At 34.5% G+C, this 17576-nt stretch overlaps 1 protein-coding gene across 1 annotated transcript; it reads right to left on the minus strand.

Moving 5' to 3' along the window:
- Positions 1-254: 254 nt before the first annotated feature.
- On the minus strand, positions 255-16706 carry LOC135957414 (brefeldin A-inhibited guanine nucleotide-exchange protein 3). Its single transcript, XM_065508153.1, has 7 exons — positions 16592-16706; positions 16303-16436; positions 6412-7052; positions 6024-6344; positions 4181-5438; positions 3740-4113; positions 255-3676 (listed from the first exon to the last, which is right to left on the minus strand). The coding sequence occupies exons 1-7, from the start codon at positions 16674-16676 to the stop codon at positions 394-396; spliced, it is 6096 nt and encodes a 2031-aa protein (XP_065364225.1). The 5' UTR covers positions 16677-16706; the 3' UTR covers positions 255-393.
- Between the last annotated feature and the right edge of the window lie 870 nt (positions 16707-17576).

Here is a 17576-nt window from a genome sequence, read left to right on the forward strand (position 1 = left end):
TAATAATATACTATACATTTCATTAGTTTATATGTATGTATATTAATGTATATATAAATATGTATATATATATAATCTTATAATGGGCGGTAATGGGCGGCTAGGATTTTTGTTGTATGTAGTTAGTTAGTATATGTATATGTATGTATGTAAATATATAAGTTTGTATTTATAATTATTATTTATACTTTATGGTGGGTATGTGTATGTATGTGTGTTAGAGTGTGTGTGTGAGAGAGAGAGTTTTGTTTTGCAGGGAATTAGGATTTAAAGTTTAAAAAAGATAGAGAAAGAGATATTTGGATTTTTGGTTGGATTAAAAGCTCTGATGCGCTTGTCATACATATTATTAATACACACTTACAAGTCAAAATAAAACTCAACAAGCAAAACCTAAAATTGGTTAACTTTTAGTTCGTTGCCTTGCAACTGCACCAAACGGAATGCTTCGCGTATTGTCGGCGTCATTAATAGTTTCAAATTACCCTCAGCTTCGCCGGGCAGCGATCGTAACAGTTCCATTGAGGCCACCACTAGTTGGGCCAAAGCTGCCCTCTTGTAATTGGAGTCTTTTAGAATGCTGGTGGCTCTCTGTTGTTCGATTTCGGGTGATATTGTCTCCGATTCGGGTTTTTGTGGGCGATTTGTATCGAATGGATTATTGCGACTTTTGGGTTGAAACTCACTGATTAATGTGGTCATGGTGACGCTTTCCTCTTCGGGTGAGTTTGACGATCTTTGCGGTGAATAGTCGTTGTTTTCTGCCAAACCGGAGGTGCTGCCACTTTCAATATTGCCATTCAAGGTAATACACATTGATTTGATATTTTTTGCAGAAGAATTAAGTTTGTTTAGGTCTGCATTATCTGCATTACTGGAACGTAGACGGCCATTTTCTATGTCATGCAGTGTAGAGTTGCTTAAATACAGCTCACACACCAGATTCCAGGCGTCTTGCAGGCAAAACAAATATCTAACAAAGTTCTCTTTCTTCTTGACCTTCGTGGTATTGAGACGTGAGCAGGACTCCAGAATAAAGTTCAAGTCCTCGGGTCCTAGATTGTAAATTACAATATCGTTTAAATAGGAATCGACCAAAGCTATGTAGTAAATCATCCAGGATGAAGTCATTTGTTTATACAAATTGGCTGCATACTCTATATTGGCCACCTTTTGCATTAGAAATTTGAGGCCTGGGCGTGAATCAAATTCCAAAGCACTTGTTAGGAACTGCAAGCAACAACGCAATAGTATCTCCTTGGAACGGAAATCCAAGTCGTAGTCATAGCATTGCTGTGTAGCGGTGGTGTAGTTGTCAAAAATACAAGTAGACACGGCCTGTGGTACACATTTCAAACGGGAGAGCAGCAATTTAGCCACCAATTGCAGCAGCATTTGATTGGCCAGTAAACCCACCACTAGGGTCTTGAAGGGTATTCTTATGACAAAGTTATCGAGATTGGAATTGAAGCCATTATTTTGGGGATACAACAGAAACGAATAGCTGCGGTCATCCGTCAAATGTTTATCCAAATGATTGTTTAGTTTAACTCCAGGCTCCCTCTGATTATCGGAGAGAAATACTTGCTGGGCCAAAGAGTATATGCGTGTTAATTCTTCAATAGTGCTGTCTCGCCGGGCCGCTACCTTGACATTGGCACAGTCACCATAAAAGCTATTGGATTTTTCGTGGAAAGCAAAGGATAATTGGCGCAAAGGTGCTATGGTTACAGTGCAGGCCCTGTGTATGGCCGAGCAGGCAATCATCCATTGGTATTCATTAAACAAAGTTCCTGTGGACAGTATAACATGTTTCAGGCAGGAAACTCCAACGCGAGCCACAGTTTCTTGGACCTGGGCAGCACATTCGATGAGCACGAGAAGCAATTGTTTCAGGGCCAGCGTAGCCGAGTTTGACACCTTTGTGCTAGTCTCTTTAGATTCTTGGGAACTTTCCTCGCTAGAAGAAGTACTGTCGTATTGAGCACCACCTCCAGTGCCACCCACTCTTTCATCTACTGGTTCGGTAACAAATTTCAATTTAGAATATGCATTATCCTTGGGTTGTAATATCTGTGTGACACGAGTTCTAGTATTCGTTGCTTGTTTGCGCACTTCGGGTAAGGACATTTTAATAAAATCCACCACCAAATCTGTGGTCATGCAGCAGCAATGCTTGAAATTCTTCTCCACCATTTGCCACGAGGTGCCGGTCTTGTTGATATACCTCAACCAATCCTGTATCATAGGTATCAACAAGTGATTTATGCAATAGAAACCAAATTCTATGCCGGGATTTGTTAGTAGATTCTTAAAATGCTTAAAGATTGTCTGCAATATGGGAGCCTGATGTGAATAGGGACACACTATCAAGGAGTTTGTAAGACCATCCAATAGAAGAAACCATACTTTGAGCACTCCAGATGGCTTGTCCATTTCATCGATTTTTACTATAGTCTCCTTGTCGATATGCAAAGAGCGATAAGAAATCATATGTTGTTCATTTTTGGTTTGTAAATAATCGTTGCCAAAATAGGTGAAATTTTCCATGGAATTGGGTATGTTGGCATCGATAATATGAGTATATGATATGCCCTTGATCTTGTAGGTGGAATGGAAATTCGGGCATTTCGGCATATTGTACATGAAACCTAAAATGGAAGAGCAACGTTCTAGGAAACGTAAAGTTTCATGCAAAAATTCTGTGGGTCTAAAGTTATTATCATCTTCGTTGGTATTGCCCCCACTACCACCACTACCACCTGTAGAGCTGCCAGTATTTGCTGCACTACCTCCACCTCCACCACCTACTCCACCGCCACCCCCTCCTCCAGCTCCTGGTACCTCGAGGAATGATAGTAAGCATAAAATACAATCGAGGCCCGCATTAGCAAAAACCAAAGTGTTGTCGGAATCTAAAAATACTCTAAATATATCGATGATATTGCTTGCGTTTAACATGCGGCTTCTGGCATTGCGTAAGGTACCAAACAAGGGACGCCAGCCGGACCTTATTTCCGTGCGATGAGCTTCCACAATTTCGTACAAACATGCTACAATTTGATCCTGTACATCGGAGTCACATGAATCCATGCTTAACAGATTCTCAAATGGTTTTAGCAAAGCTTCATTAAAGTGAAAATATGGCAGCTCAGATTGTTCCACCAATAAGGCCGTAACTATATCATGTATATACTCTATAGCCCGCTTTGATATAACTCGATCTCTATGGCAAGCTGTATCCATTAGGTGCGGCCCTGTTATGGCCCATATCTTGAGTATATGTAATAATGGTCTGGGACTGCGAAATACTTTAAGCGTTACATCGCCTATACGATGTAAAAGTAGAGACATTGGCAAAGTATCATGTTTACGCCAGCCCTTACTAGGCCACCACACCCGGCTGCCTTTACGCGTGGTAGTGTTCTTGTACAACTGTTCCCGGGAGGCTCTACAAAGATTTTTCAAGAACTGACACAAAGAGGGCAAACTTAAACGTTCGGCCGCATCACTAAAGAGATTTTCTGCCTGTTGCGAGAGACCACAAAGAACTTTTGTCGTATCGCTGGGACTCAGTAGAACAGTTTCGTTGGTGCCCGAGTACACTTTTAGAATCGAAGTAATATTTGTGTTGGGACTACGTAGTGGAGCTTGTAGGAAGCTATAGACATCAACACTGTAACATAAATATTTGCGTATTAATAATTACCAAAAGTCTTTAATTAAATCTCCTACTTACCAAGTTTCATCATCATCTATGGGTATGGAAGCTAAATTAAGCTTTTCATTCTGCCCTCCTCCATTACATTGCAGTTTCTCTCCCGTCTCTATGTCACGATTACCATTGGGCGATGAAGTTGCCACCGAAGGATTTCGCATGCTAAATATTTCATGCTCCAACTGGCTGACGTGACGACAAACGGCGAATATAGATTGCCAGCAATCTGGACTATAGGAACCTAAATTAAGACCACCACTAAGAACAACATCCATGGACAAGGCCTGACTTGCAGAAATACGTGGACCAGTCGTTTGACAAACATTTGAAGCCAGCAAATTAAGAATCTTGCCAGCCAAGTGCTGTAAATTTAAGTTATTGCTTAAGGTAGCAGCCTAGGGAAATTAAAACACAAATACTTAATAATATTTTATAAGATAGGAATGTTTAGAATAGGCTTACCGAGTGCAAACCATCCAAACACATGGCATACAATGCTTCACCATTTGATTTGGCAGTTTTACTTTTTACCCTCAAGGTGCGTTTAGATAATGCCACAAATTTACTCGAACTGGATGAGGGCAAATCACCCAAGCCCGAACTTAACACCAAAACCATTGAATCCCAGCAACAGGTCAGCAAACGTCTGCTTAGTTTCTTGGCAGCTTCACGTCGTGCAGTACTATGTTCATCGTCCGTATACTTCACATTGGCCGACTGTAATCTCTGCCACTCTGACATCATTTGGGTTGCTCCCAAACCACCAGCATCGCATAGCATATCAATCAAGGCACAACGATTGTTACCACCTTCCTGATCATTGCTATCCAAGGATTCCAATATATTTAAGATCAATACACTCTGGTACAATTCACACAGCCAAGCTGAAGAAAGATATACCAAAACACCGGTATTCTGGACGGATGTAACAAACTGTTGCTCGGACATGGGTATCATAATTTCCTTTTGCATGTCCGCATAATAACCGGCTTTCTTGAGCTGCCAACTAAGTAGCAAGGCCGAATATATGGCCAAATATATGCCATCGGCATTGATAACCGTAAAGTTGTAATCAAAATCTGAAATGTTGGCGCTGTTTTCTTGACACACTGCCGAGGCAAACTCTTGCATGGCTTCATCGACTTCAATGCAGGAACGTAAACGCAAGAGCTTAGGAACCAAATCAGAGTGCAATGCTTTTGCAAAATCCCGAGCATGCTGCCGATCAGTATCGACATCTGAACGTACCGGAAACACTGGCACTTCCAGATTTGTATATGGCCAGCGATTAAGTTCAGCCCTGGAGGCCTCATCACTCGAAGTTGAATGTTCTTCATCTTCGGGTCCCTCAGTGTCGCCAGAACCATTCGAAGCGGCATCATTTTCTATATGATGATCTCCTTCGCTTTCCGAACCCGACGAAGCCTCATAAACACTCTGACGAAATTCAACTACGGCATCTCGATAGGAGGCCGGTAAACGGGCCATTGATTGGTATGTCAGCGGTCCTGTATAATCGGCATCTTTTAATTGTCCATAGCGAGAGTTTACTACGTTCACGATTTGGTCACTTATCATAGTCTCAGTTAATTCGCCGGTACATAGTACCTGAAGACTTTGCAGTAGAGCAACCATGCACTCTACACTGGCTTGCAAACTGGCCTCGACAACAGTACCATTACCAGCGCCGTAAGCACATTCTTCCATGGCATCGATCATTCTGAAAAAAGAAAGAGTTATGATTTTTGTGAATTTAGAAATTAAGTTTTGATGGGTTGATCAAATCTTTAATGCTTCAGCATGAATACATTCAATCTATAACTTATGAATTCATTTGAATAGGATTCTCAGTCAGAATTTCTTAATTAAGAGAGTTGTGGAGGTAAATTTTAGGACAATATCCTAAAATTTATTTCGAAAAGCACTAAATCTATATTTTATTTAATTTGTCATAAGTGTTAGGAGTTGATCTGATAATAGGAAGAATGATGATTGTATTCGTAATCCGAATTGTGTTGGATATTTGGCGTATCATGCCAACTGAACTAGAACTGATTTAGGAAATTTCAAATTCACTGGAACTGCTAAGTTTTCTATTTCCCGAATGTTTGGGACTGCGGATGCTGCTTATAATTATATTTAGCTGTAGGTGCAGATAATTCCGAATCGGTAAATTAAGATAGCTAGAAATTGTTCAGACTTTCATTCCATTATATTAGTCTGTTCCAAAGTCTTTGGAGGTAATTATTATCATGTTAGAATTAGGTCAGAAAATCCATAATTTCTTATTTGTCCATATACTTACAATCTAAAAAGAGCCATTTCATCACTGCAACCTTGGGCAGTAGTTTTATCGGCATACAAAATCACAGCTAAATCTATTAAACGTTCTGGACTTCGGAATATTTCTCGCACACATTTTAAAGGTTCTGTACGATTCTGTGGAGTTGGAAGCAATAGCATGCGATGGAATAATGCCTCTAACATGGGTCTCAAGGAGCCATGAGAACCGGCTATTCTTAACAGTTGTATACCCGTAAGATAAACACAGCGAGCCTGTGCGCCATCTAAACCAGGTCCAGTAAAAAATCCTCTAGCCTCATTTTCTATAATATGTAAAGCATCTCTGGAATTGTAAAAAAAAGTATAGTTTAAAATAGTAAATTAAAAGTATTAATGTATGTAAAACCCACTTGTAAGTAAATTTCTTATCCAAATTTACTCGGCCTGGTGACCCTAAAGCAGCGGCTAAAGTGGGACAAAACTTTTGCCATAGAAACGAAGTGAAATGTGGATTGGCGTACACATTCCGCGGCAAGGATGATGTTAAAGTCAATATACATTCCGTTAAATATAGAGTACAAGTGTTTTCCACTTTTTTATTGGGTGAACTGGTAACATTGGGCTCCACCAAACGACTACAAAGCCACTGCATTACGGGAATTACCTCATTGTATACCGCTGTAGCCTGAGTTTGTGTCATTAAACCAGCTGGTGCAGTTTTCTTGACATCCTCGGCCTCTTCTATTAGAAATGTACAAAATGTTCGTAAACACTGTGAGGCAGCTGCCAATGAAGCAGCCTTTGTTGCTCTCGAACCCAGTTCCCAACATTCTCCACAACGTGACAGTATTTCTATGAGAAGACGTCCATTTAAAGTACAAGCGGGAGAGCATGCCATTGCCAGAAATAAACGTAAAACATTAACAACAGTATCCTCATTACTTGTTGTGGGCAATATACTAGATGTAGCACGCAATAGTTGGGCTGGCAACCAAACAGAATCATCTTCCGGTTCCAAGCCAATATAAAATCGTTCATCTTTTATTATTCTCTGCAAAAGTTATAGAAAATATGGTAACATTTTAAGTTTGAGGGTCATTTGCAGAAGTTATAGAAAATATGGTAACATTTTAAGTTTGAGGGTCATTTAATTATTTGTTTTGTTGTGTTTTCCACTTTGTTTTTGTTACATTGAGTGTTGTTTACTTTACGGGGGAAATGTAAACAATGACAATGTAACGGTATTGAAATGTCAACTATATGCAGATGTACATATGTATGCAGTATTTATTTACATTTGTTAAACAAAAGAGATTTAGTTACATGATTATTTTGTTTGTTGCTGTTAATTGATTTCAATATTCGATGCATTTGGAAAATAGTAATGTGAAAATGGACGTTCATATATAAAAGAGTACATATGTATATTTGAAAGTGAACATTATTTAAATCTGTTTACTTTGAAACTGAAAATCTATTTCAGGCTAATAAAAATATGAACATCCAATTTTGAACATAGTGAAACTCTGTGATATGCCTTAGTCCCCATCCATACTATGAAACATTTGCTGCAAAACATTTGAGTTTGTTGATGAAAGGGGTACTCTGCTTATTCGTTCATATTCGTTCTGTACAGAAATGTCAAAAACTGAAACGCAAAAACTTCACTGTGTGGACACGAATGCAGTTTCAAAGGAGAATTTCAAAATGTTTCGCAGCAAATGTTTCACAGTGTGGACCGGGACTTATTAATAACTTTAATAGGTTTTTTAAGATACCACTTAAAACATTTTTACATATTCATTGTATGTACATTTATAAAAGCACTCACAAATATAGTAGATCTGATGTTCTTTGTAAGAGAACAATGTCCCAAATTTAAATAATGGGAACCTAATTTTGATGAACATTTTTTTCCAAAGAAACTACCTTTAGAATTACATCACTCTATATCTGATAAAAATATTTTCTGAAACAGATAAAGGACAGAAAATCTCAAATATTTTATATTTTCGGTATTAACAAATTCCAATTTTTTTTTGTATTGTATTGTGACTTAAAAATACGGGATTTACCCGGTTTTTTGTTTTTAATATGTTTTATGTACATATGGGCAATTCCATATCATCGTACGTGACATTTGTACGCCTATAGAGTGGAATAGATTTTGCAACATTGGTATCCAAAATATCGAGCGAAATAAGGGTATATCGCACGTGACATAAAACGGAACTCATTTTGAGGTACATACATGTAGAAATATGCGAAAATTTTCGAATCGCGAGAGGCGTTATGTTTTCTTTTAATTTCTTACACTTTACAATCCGTCATAATTAAATAAAAACAATCTTTGGATGATTTTATAATAAATATAATTTAATATGGTACGTGACATACCGTTATAATAGCAAATAAACAAGTAGAGTTTTCATTTCATACTACAAGCTAATTGGGAGCTTAGTTTTAACCGCAATTTTAGCCTAAAACATGCAAATTAAATTAGTTATAGTCAGTTTAAACTATTATTTTTACTAATGAAAAGTTGTAATAAGCTCTAAATACTTACACATACAGCCCAATTATGAATAAAAAATTCCCCGGGAGTTTGTTCCCTGGGAGTTTTTTCCCATTGAATTTGAATAGGAAAATGAGAAAAGGGAAAAAACTCCCGGGGAGTTTTTATTCATAATTGGACTGGTTTTTAGTCCTGGTAGTCATTCTCGTGGAACTGTCCATATGTCATTTTGAAGGGTACATATCTGTCATTTATTCTTACTTTAGTATAAACTATACAGTTCTTTTTATCTTCGAAATTCTTTAATTTGAAAAAAGTGCCGCTGAAGCACACCGATTGCTCACCAAAGCTTATGGTGAATGAGTTTCATCGGTTTCAACGTGCGAGATATGATTTTTGCGGTTTAGAAGTAGTGATTTTGACACGGAAGACAAGGTTTGAAGACCAAGAATTGGAGGTAGTTTGTTGTCAAATTCAACAAGAGATTGTAAAATCAGTAAAATCATAGGGAGCTACTTAAGCAGCAGGATTCATCCAAATTGGGTACCATATAAATTGTAGCCGAGAGACCTTGAATTTGCATGTCCGAAATGATACTTGAACGCTATAAAAGGAAATCATTTTTGCAACAAATCACAACTTATCGATACCAATCACAAATATCCATTGCGCTAACGTAATGCTCGGTATTTGGTGAGCTGCCGAAATCAGAGGCAACCTGTATCGAACGCAACTGATTCGTTTGAAGTGAGCATTGGCCGAAAAAAAGCCCAGAATATGCGAATTACCGTAATATTCCATCAGGACAACTTTCGGCCACATGTTCCAATACCTGTTAAAAAGTATTTTCAATGAAATGGTTAGGAAGTTTTGCCTTATTCGCTTTATATGCCCGTCCAACTACTATTTGTTTCGATCGATGCAGAACGCTCTCTCTTTGTATCACTTTAGAACAGAGTGTCCTATATTGGCTTGTTTCGTTCTTGGATGAACGAAACAAGCTGTACATCAAACTGTAATTTTTCGGTGTGCATTGTCTTTGCATTTGCATTGCATTGTCATGTGGATTGATATCGTCTAAAATTCGGCAATTTTTTTGTTAACGTACTCATTCTCCAGAAATGGGTCTCATCATTTTGATGAACTTTAGGTCAGTTTCCAACTGATAATAATTTTCATGGTAATATAGCTTCAAAGTTTAGAGCTATGAGCTGTCATAGTTTAGAAGTCCCTATTGGAGATCCTTTATATGAAAACTACGATGACACTCTTGAATATATTTTTTTAGACTATCATTTGCCAATTAGAAACTGGTAATCAGAGGATCGTATTAAATAATGGCAACTTGAGGTCCATTATCCCATTGCATGTTATTGCTGCAAACTCCACAAAATCGCACAGAACTCTTCTTCTTTTTTCTGCTTATATGTATGTAAAGTACTGGGAGTAAAACCCTCTACATTATAGTTATTTTCATGATATGTATATCACATCAAATACGTATCAGCTCAATATACGAGTATTAAGAAAAACATTATTAAATTGTAGAAAATACATATAATTAAATTTTAGCTTATTTCACCATCTTAATTTAATTAAAAAATATATGTGAATTTCTTTCCATTAAAAAAACATTCGTTTCGCCAATTACTGTTCGAAAAATCATTCAAGCTTATCCTTTTCAAGTTCATATAAATCTTTTCTCTGTCACATTGTGTCTCAAATTTCACAAAACAAAATGTTTACAATAAAAGTTTTACAATAACACCAGATTTACTAGCACTGACCTTATAATTTTAGCGCACATTTTTGATATTTCGGTTTAAAAATTAAACTAACAGTAATCATATGTGAGCATTTTGACACTCACCTTATTTCAATTTCATTCCATGAAACATTCCTAAGTAACTCATCTGTTTAAATTCTTTTGAACAGAATTTTCATTCTGTGTAATTATTTCATAATATAATCTATATATATAAAAGAGTAACGTTACTGACTGACTGACTGACTGACTGACTGACTGACTGACTGATTCATCATCGCACAGCCCAAACGGCTGAAGCTAGAATCACGAAATTTTAACTGTGGGTTCCTCCCTCCCCAAAACGATCCGATAAGAAGGGATTTTTGGAAATTCGAACGTTTAGGGGGTAAAAAAGGGTAAAAACGGGTAAATTCGGTAACCTTATATCTTCAAAACTAATAAAGATACAAAAAAACTTAAAATAGCATGTTACTCCATTTAAAAAATAAGCCGACAGGTGTTTCGTACTTTTTGGAAATTCGAAACTTTTAGGGGAGAAAACGGGTAAAAACTGTATTTTGGTACTTTTTTTGCACCCTATGTATCTTTTAAACCAATAAACATAGAAACAAATTTTATATCGTATTCTTTAATTAACAAAAAATAAAAAATATAAGTTTGGTACTTTTTGGAAATTCGAACCTTTAAGGGATAAAAATTGTGTTAATTTTTGGTACTTTTTCATAAAATATATTTTTCTATAATTTGACATAGACATACGAATATTTTATTATGAGCTCCCACCACGTTACAGAAATTTATTTGAATGAGATTGTACCACCTCAATGGGGATAAAAAAGGTACCAAAAAGGGGATAAAATCGGGAAAATACATTATATTTGAAATTATTAAGCCAATTTTGATAATTTTTTTTAACGTTGGTTCCTGGATTCATACAAAAATTAACTAACAGGGTGTTATTTGGAACTCGAGTACCAAGGTGTATATTGGGCCAAATCAGGGTAAACAGTTTGGTACTTTTTTTAAAACATATTTATTCTTGGGCACATTAACACAGATTTTAATATTTTGATACATGCCTGTAGCATAAACAATTTTGGCAAAATGGAATATTTTTAAATTTCAAATTGTTCAAGTAAGAAAAGGGAAATTGGTACTTTTTTCCTAATGGTACTTTTTTAAAATTTTAAATTATTTCAGTTATCGACATTAAAGTTAGCTGATATGTATTTGAGTGAAGTTAGTGTTAGGAATAGGGGATAATATTTAGGTACCAAAATGTGTGAACTGTACTATAGGTACTTTTTTGTTCATCTAATGGTACTTTTTTGAAATTTCTATAATAATGGACTTAGAAACATGAAATTAAACATATATGGTCCTAAGTGAGTGAGAATTCTAGGGGGAGACTTTTTGGTACTTTTTCTTTATTGGAATGGTACTTTTTGTAATTTCTTCACCAATGAACCTAGAAACATGAAATAAAGCTTATATATAAACCGAGTGAGTGGGAAACCACAAGTGTGGGTTTTTTGGTACTTTTTCTATATTATAATGGTACTTTTTTGAATTTTCTATAACTATGGACTTAGAAACATGAAATTAAGCATATATGGTCATAAGTGAGTGAGAATTCTAGGGGGAGACTTTTTGGTACTTTTTCTTTATTCTAATGGTACTTTTTGAATTTTCTATAACTATGGACTTAGAAACATGAAATTAAGCATATATGGTCCTAAGTAAGTGATAATTCTAGGGGGAGACTTTTTGGTACTTTTTCTTTATTTGATTGGTACTTTTTGTAATTTCTTCACCAATGAACCTAGAAACATGAAATAAAGCTTATATGGAACCGAGTGAGTGGGAAACCACAAGTGTGGGCTTTTTGGTCCTTTTTCTATATTCTAATGGTACTTTTTTGAATTTTCTTTAACAATGGACTTAGAGACATGAAATTAAGCATATATGGTCCTAAGTGAGTGAGAATTCTAGGGGGAGACTTTTTGGTACTTTTTCTTTATTCGAATGGTACTTTTTGTAATTTCTTCACCAATGAACCTTGAAATATGAAATAAAGGTTATATGGACCAGAGTGAGTGGGAATCCGCAAGTGGCTGCTTTTTGGTACTTTTTCTATATTCTAATGGTACTTTTTGAATTTTCTATAACAATGGACTTAGAAACACGAAATTAAACATATATGGTCCTAAGTATGTGAGAAGTCTAGGGGGAGACTTTTTGGTACTTATTCTTTATTCAAATGGTACTTTTTGTAATTTCTTCACCAATGAACCTAGAAACATTAAAAAAAGGTTATACGGACCCGAGTGGGTGCGCAACTACAAGTGGGTGCTTTTTTGTACTTTTTCTATATTCGAATGGTACTTTTTGTAATTTCTACACCAATGAACCTAAAGCCATGAAATTAAGCTTATATGGAAACGAGTGAGTGGGAAACCACAAGTGGGGGATTTTTGGTACTTTTTATATATTCTAATGGTACTTTTTTGAATTTCCTATAATAATGGACCTAGAGTTTCTAAAAAATCGAAGAATTTCAAAACAGCGGTTTCGGTTTTAAAAAATTAAAAACCGATCGGTTTCGGTTTTATGATAATTTATTAAATCTTAAGTATTATAGAAACAAAATTAGTTGATAATATAGGAAATGATATACAAATCTAAAATTCAAACTTGACGGGTTATGGTTTAGTGAATGCGAATTTAAAAGTGATAATCAATGGTACTATTTCCTTATTGCAATGGTACTTTTTGAATATTTTATAATAATAAACCTAAAAATTTAAAATTAGGAACACATTTTGCATTTTCTATAATAATGGACCCAGAAATATGAAGTTAGACATTTACAATTAGATTCACAAAGTGAGACTTGATAGTACTATTTCTTTCTTCTAATTGGGGTGGCGAAGCGCACCGGGTCAGCTAGTTATATTCATATAATTGTGAAGCATTGGTGTCACAATTACGAAACTTAATTTTATTTCTGTGACTTCATTTTTAAATCTTAAATGCTTATTGCGATTTTACACACGTATTTTTAGTATTGCAGAAAAATTTAATGATTCATTACATATTATTTATTTAATTTATAATGAAATAAATTTAAAGCAAATTTCAATGATTCAATAAGGAATTAATTCTTAAATATAAGAATGCTGAACATTTGTACATAAATTAACTACACCATTTCCAATTTTATTGCAGAAGTTTTATATTGTATTTCAGAAATTTCTAATCTTATTTCAGAAAATTTCAATTATATTGCAGAATTTTCTAGTTCAATTTCAGAATATTCCATTTATATTTCAGAAATTTCTAATTTTATTTCAGAAACTTCCATTTGTATTACAGAATTTTTCAAATATATTTAAGAATTTTCTAATTGAAATTCACAAATTTCCAATTATATTTCAGAATATTCCAATTATATTTCAAGATTTTCTAAATGTATTTAAGAATTTTCTAAATGTATTTCAGAAATTTCCAATAATATTCCAGAATTTTCTAGTTCAATTTCAGAATTTTGCAATATATTTCAGAATTTTCCATTTATATTTCAGAAATTTCTAATTGTATTTCAGCAACTTTTATTTGTATTTCAAAAATTTCCATTTATATTTCAGAAAATTCTAATAGCAATATCAATTGAAATACAATTGGAAATGGTGTAGAACTGCATTTATGAAATGATTTACAGATCGAATAACATCTAAATGTATTTTAATATTTGATACACAAATCAGTCAGATTCTCAAGGTCTACATCAAGCCTTGTAGAAGTTGTAGAAGTTGATTCAACTATCAAACATTTTCGAATTGTACCATAAAAATCTCCATGAAATATATGTATGTTATTGCCCCCACCAATTTATTTTCACCCAGTGTATAACAACATACAATGTCTGACAATTGACATTTTGATTTCAAAACATTACAATTTTTAATCCTTTGTCGCATATGGATGGGTATTAAATAAAAATCAGGAAATTCTATATGTACTCGTTTGTCGTTTGTGCAATATTTCCTTAATACGAGCATTAAACAAAAGCAGCTACACAATAATAATAAGCGAAAGTAGTGAGTGAGCGAGTGAGTGAGTGGAATACACAATGGTGGTGATGGTGCCATTGTTATTTTCCATTTAGACAAAACGACACTTGATCCTTTTGTGCAGTAGTAGTTGCATTGAAATACACACCACAAACACAAGTATACTTGCGAGGATATGTATATGAGGATACCAACAGTTTTATAAGTAGTCAATGTATCCATTATAGACAGTAATTTTTACTAATGTCTGATCACTTGTCTGTCTCCCATTTATATATTTTTTGGGTCATTTGACATGTGTGTGTTCTTAGTAGTGCATAGTGAAGATAATTGGTTACTATATACATTCCAGGTAATCTAGCGTGAAGTTAATTGCCAGTATAGTGTCTCTAAGTAGTCTAGAGTGTAGTCACTTTAATTTTTTTGGCTCTACACTTAAGAAAGCATTGTTCACATAAAATCCGTTTGCACTGTAGAAGCTTTTGACAAAAAACTAGTGGCAACGTTTTTGTTTTCTTTTGGCATGACTTTCTGAACAAACCAACCGTTATTCTGTCAAGATTTCAAATTAGTATATTAATTTTAGTACACGTGGCGAGCAATGAAAAATCAGTTAAATATACTGCTGTAAAACGGTCTCGTTTACTTTACGAACAAGTTGGATGATGAAACGTATGTGAAAATTGACCTTCAACAGCTACCAGGACGTAAATTTTATGATGCAAAGAGCCGCATGAATGTCAATCAAAAATATACATAAATATACAAAAATGGTTAAATTTGGTAAGAAGGCAATGGTAAGGCAAGCTATTTGCAGTTGCGGTCTTAAGAGTGCTCCTTTTGTAACCTCTACAACTATGACTTCGGATATTTACATCAAAGAATGTCTTCAAAAACGTTTGCTACCCTTTATTAGACAACACCATTCTTCAGTAAAGTTTTGGCCCGATTTGACCTCCTGCCACTATTCCAAAGCTGTCATGGATTAGTATCGAAGCAACAAAGTCGATGTAATACCAAAACATATGAACCCACCCAATTGTCCCCAGCTTCGGCCAATTGAAAAATATTGGGCTATTGTCAAAGCTAAATTAAAGAAAAATGAAAGCGCTATTATCGACAATAAACATTTTATCTGCACAGGTGGACCGAAAAGTTGTGCAAAAGTTAATGGCTACCATCAAGTCAAAAACTAGAAGAACACAGGAGATGTATCCCAAGACATGTCCGATTTTAAGCGTAAGTGGACCACTTCGTCCAAAAAGTATAAAATCATTAATGGGAGGATTTCCGGAAAAAGTGGATAAATTTATAAATACCGAGTAATATGCCAATATTTTAACCCTCTAACTTTTTGAGATAATTGGTGTTTTGTTTTTAAGTTTTATTTAACTTAATACAAGTATACTTTTTTTTAATCACTTTTTATCCCTTGTTAGATCAATCTGTCGTAATTTCGAAAGTCTAATTATAATTCTATAGCTCACTAATGTTACTAATATTATAGTACAAAGTCAATTTACCTTGAAATTATTTTTATATTATAATATAGAGTCGGTCAAAATGTTGTTACTAGCACTACTCATCTGTAAGATATTTATCATAATTATTATAATTTATATTTGGGGGATTCAATCGGTCTGCTATTAAGTCATATTATCATAATGTCCTAATATATTATTTGAATACCCTAATTAAATCGAATAATAAATTAGAAACTTCGTAGACTATTTGATGCCGGTTATTTGCACAACTAGTCACGTATACGTATAGCTATGTTACCAGTGCTAACTCTAAATAATAGCTCGGGACCGTCACCCAGAACAGCTGGGACCTCAAACACAAGAACACTTGTGAGGATGAAAATGTATTGGTTGTATGTATATATGTATGTATATGTAAGTGTGTGTATTTTGAAATGTATTTAAGTTTTCACTTCACTTACATGCAATCCGTTTAAGCCCATTGTTACAAATTTTGGTCGCTTGGTGTCTAATGCCATTTGCAGTGCTGTAAAGCACACCGAACGCAATTCATGTGATGGATCTCGATGTATGCCATGTTGTCGATATAATTTATCTAAAAAGGAAACAAATAGGAAACGAACATTGTACAATCATAAGTTTAAACTGCATATTTGCAATGTAAAACTAACTAAAAAGGCAGAAGGACATCAAGGAAAGAGAAAAAGTACGCAAGTATGTATGTATAAGGTTGCTGAAACTAAAACTTACCGTATGCTATTTGTGCAGTCTGTCGTAGGGCATTATGTTTAGTCCCCGTAGACTCCTTGATTATCAATAGAAATAAATCTTCCATATTTTCGTTGAAAATTTAATGTTCTTTTTTTGGGTTTTAGTATTAAATTTTTAATAACTTGTTATAGATGACAATATATTTTTCCTTTTGTTGCTGTTGTCCTGTCAACAAATAAATCAATATTTAAGATGTTGTTGTTAATGACGCTGATGATGATGATGACGACGACGACAACCTAAACAACGACTACAAAGCAATGAGTCTTTTAAGAACTAAAAAGTCCTTTGTGTTTTCATGTTGCAAAACTTCTATTTTATATATTTTTTCTCTTAAAGCAATATCTGTGTTTTTTTTTTAATTCAAATGTGCCTTAAGCCTCATATACAGCCACTCGTACATACATATGTTTGCACTATTTATGGATGACTCAACTTCATGGAGTGAAAAAAAGTACATACACTACCAGTACTATCCCATAAAAATGTACCCTTTTTGCTAGCTATACGATAAAATTCAAGGTTTTAAATTTTCTTTTAGCCAAATTTTATTTCCTTTTTTTATTTAATTATTAAATTCGTTTGTTAGTTTTAACTAAATTTTTCGTTTTTAATTTACATTTTTCAAATTTATGTATTTTTTTTTTCTTAAATTTTTACTATTATTTTGTATATACAATTTTCTAAGTAAATTTTATCTTTTTTAGAATTTTTTTATATATTATTCACTGTTTTCACTTATGTCTACATGGACTCTCGTTTTGTGACTGCTGTTGGTTGCCACAAATAATGTACTCCATGGGTAGATAGTAATAGTTGGTCAGGGATGAAAGTTTCAAAACTGTAAGTACCTTTTTTATTAAAGAACATTTGGTACCATATTAATAATATTAATTTGCAACCCAATAAAACTATACAATGGAAACATTTCCAAATATTTATTTAATCCAAAATAATTCTAAAG

Source organism: Calliphora vicina, chromosome 4 (assembly GCF_958450345.1).
Source record: "Calliphora vicina chromosome 4, idCalVici1.1, whole genome shotgun sequence".
Classification (NCBI taxonomy): Eukaryota; Metazoa; Arthropoda; class Insecta; order Diptera; family Calliphoridae; genus Calliphora; species Calliphora vicina.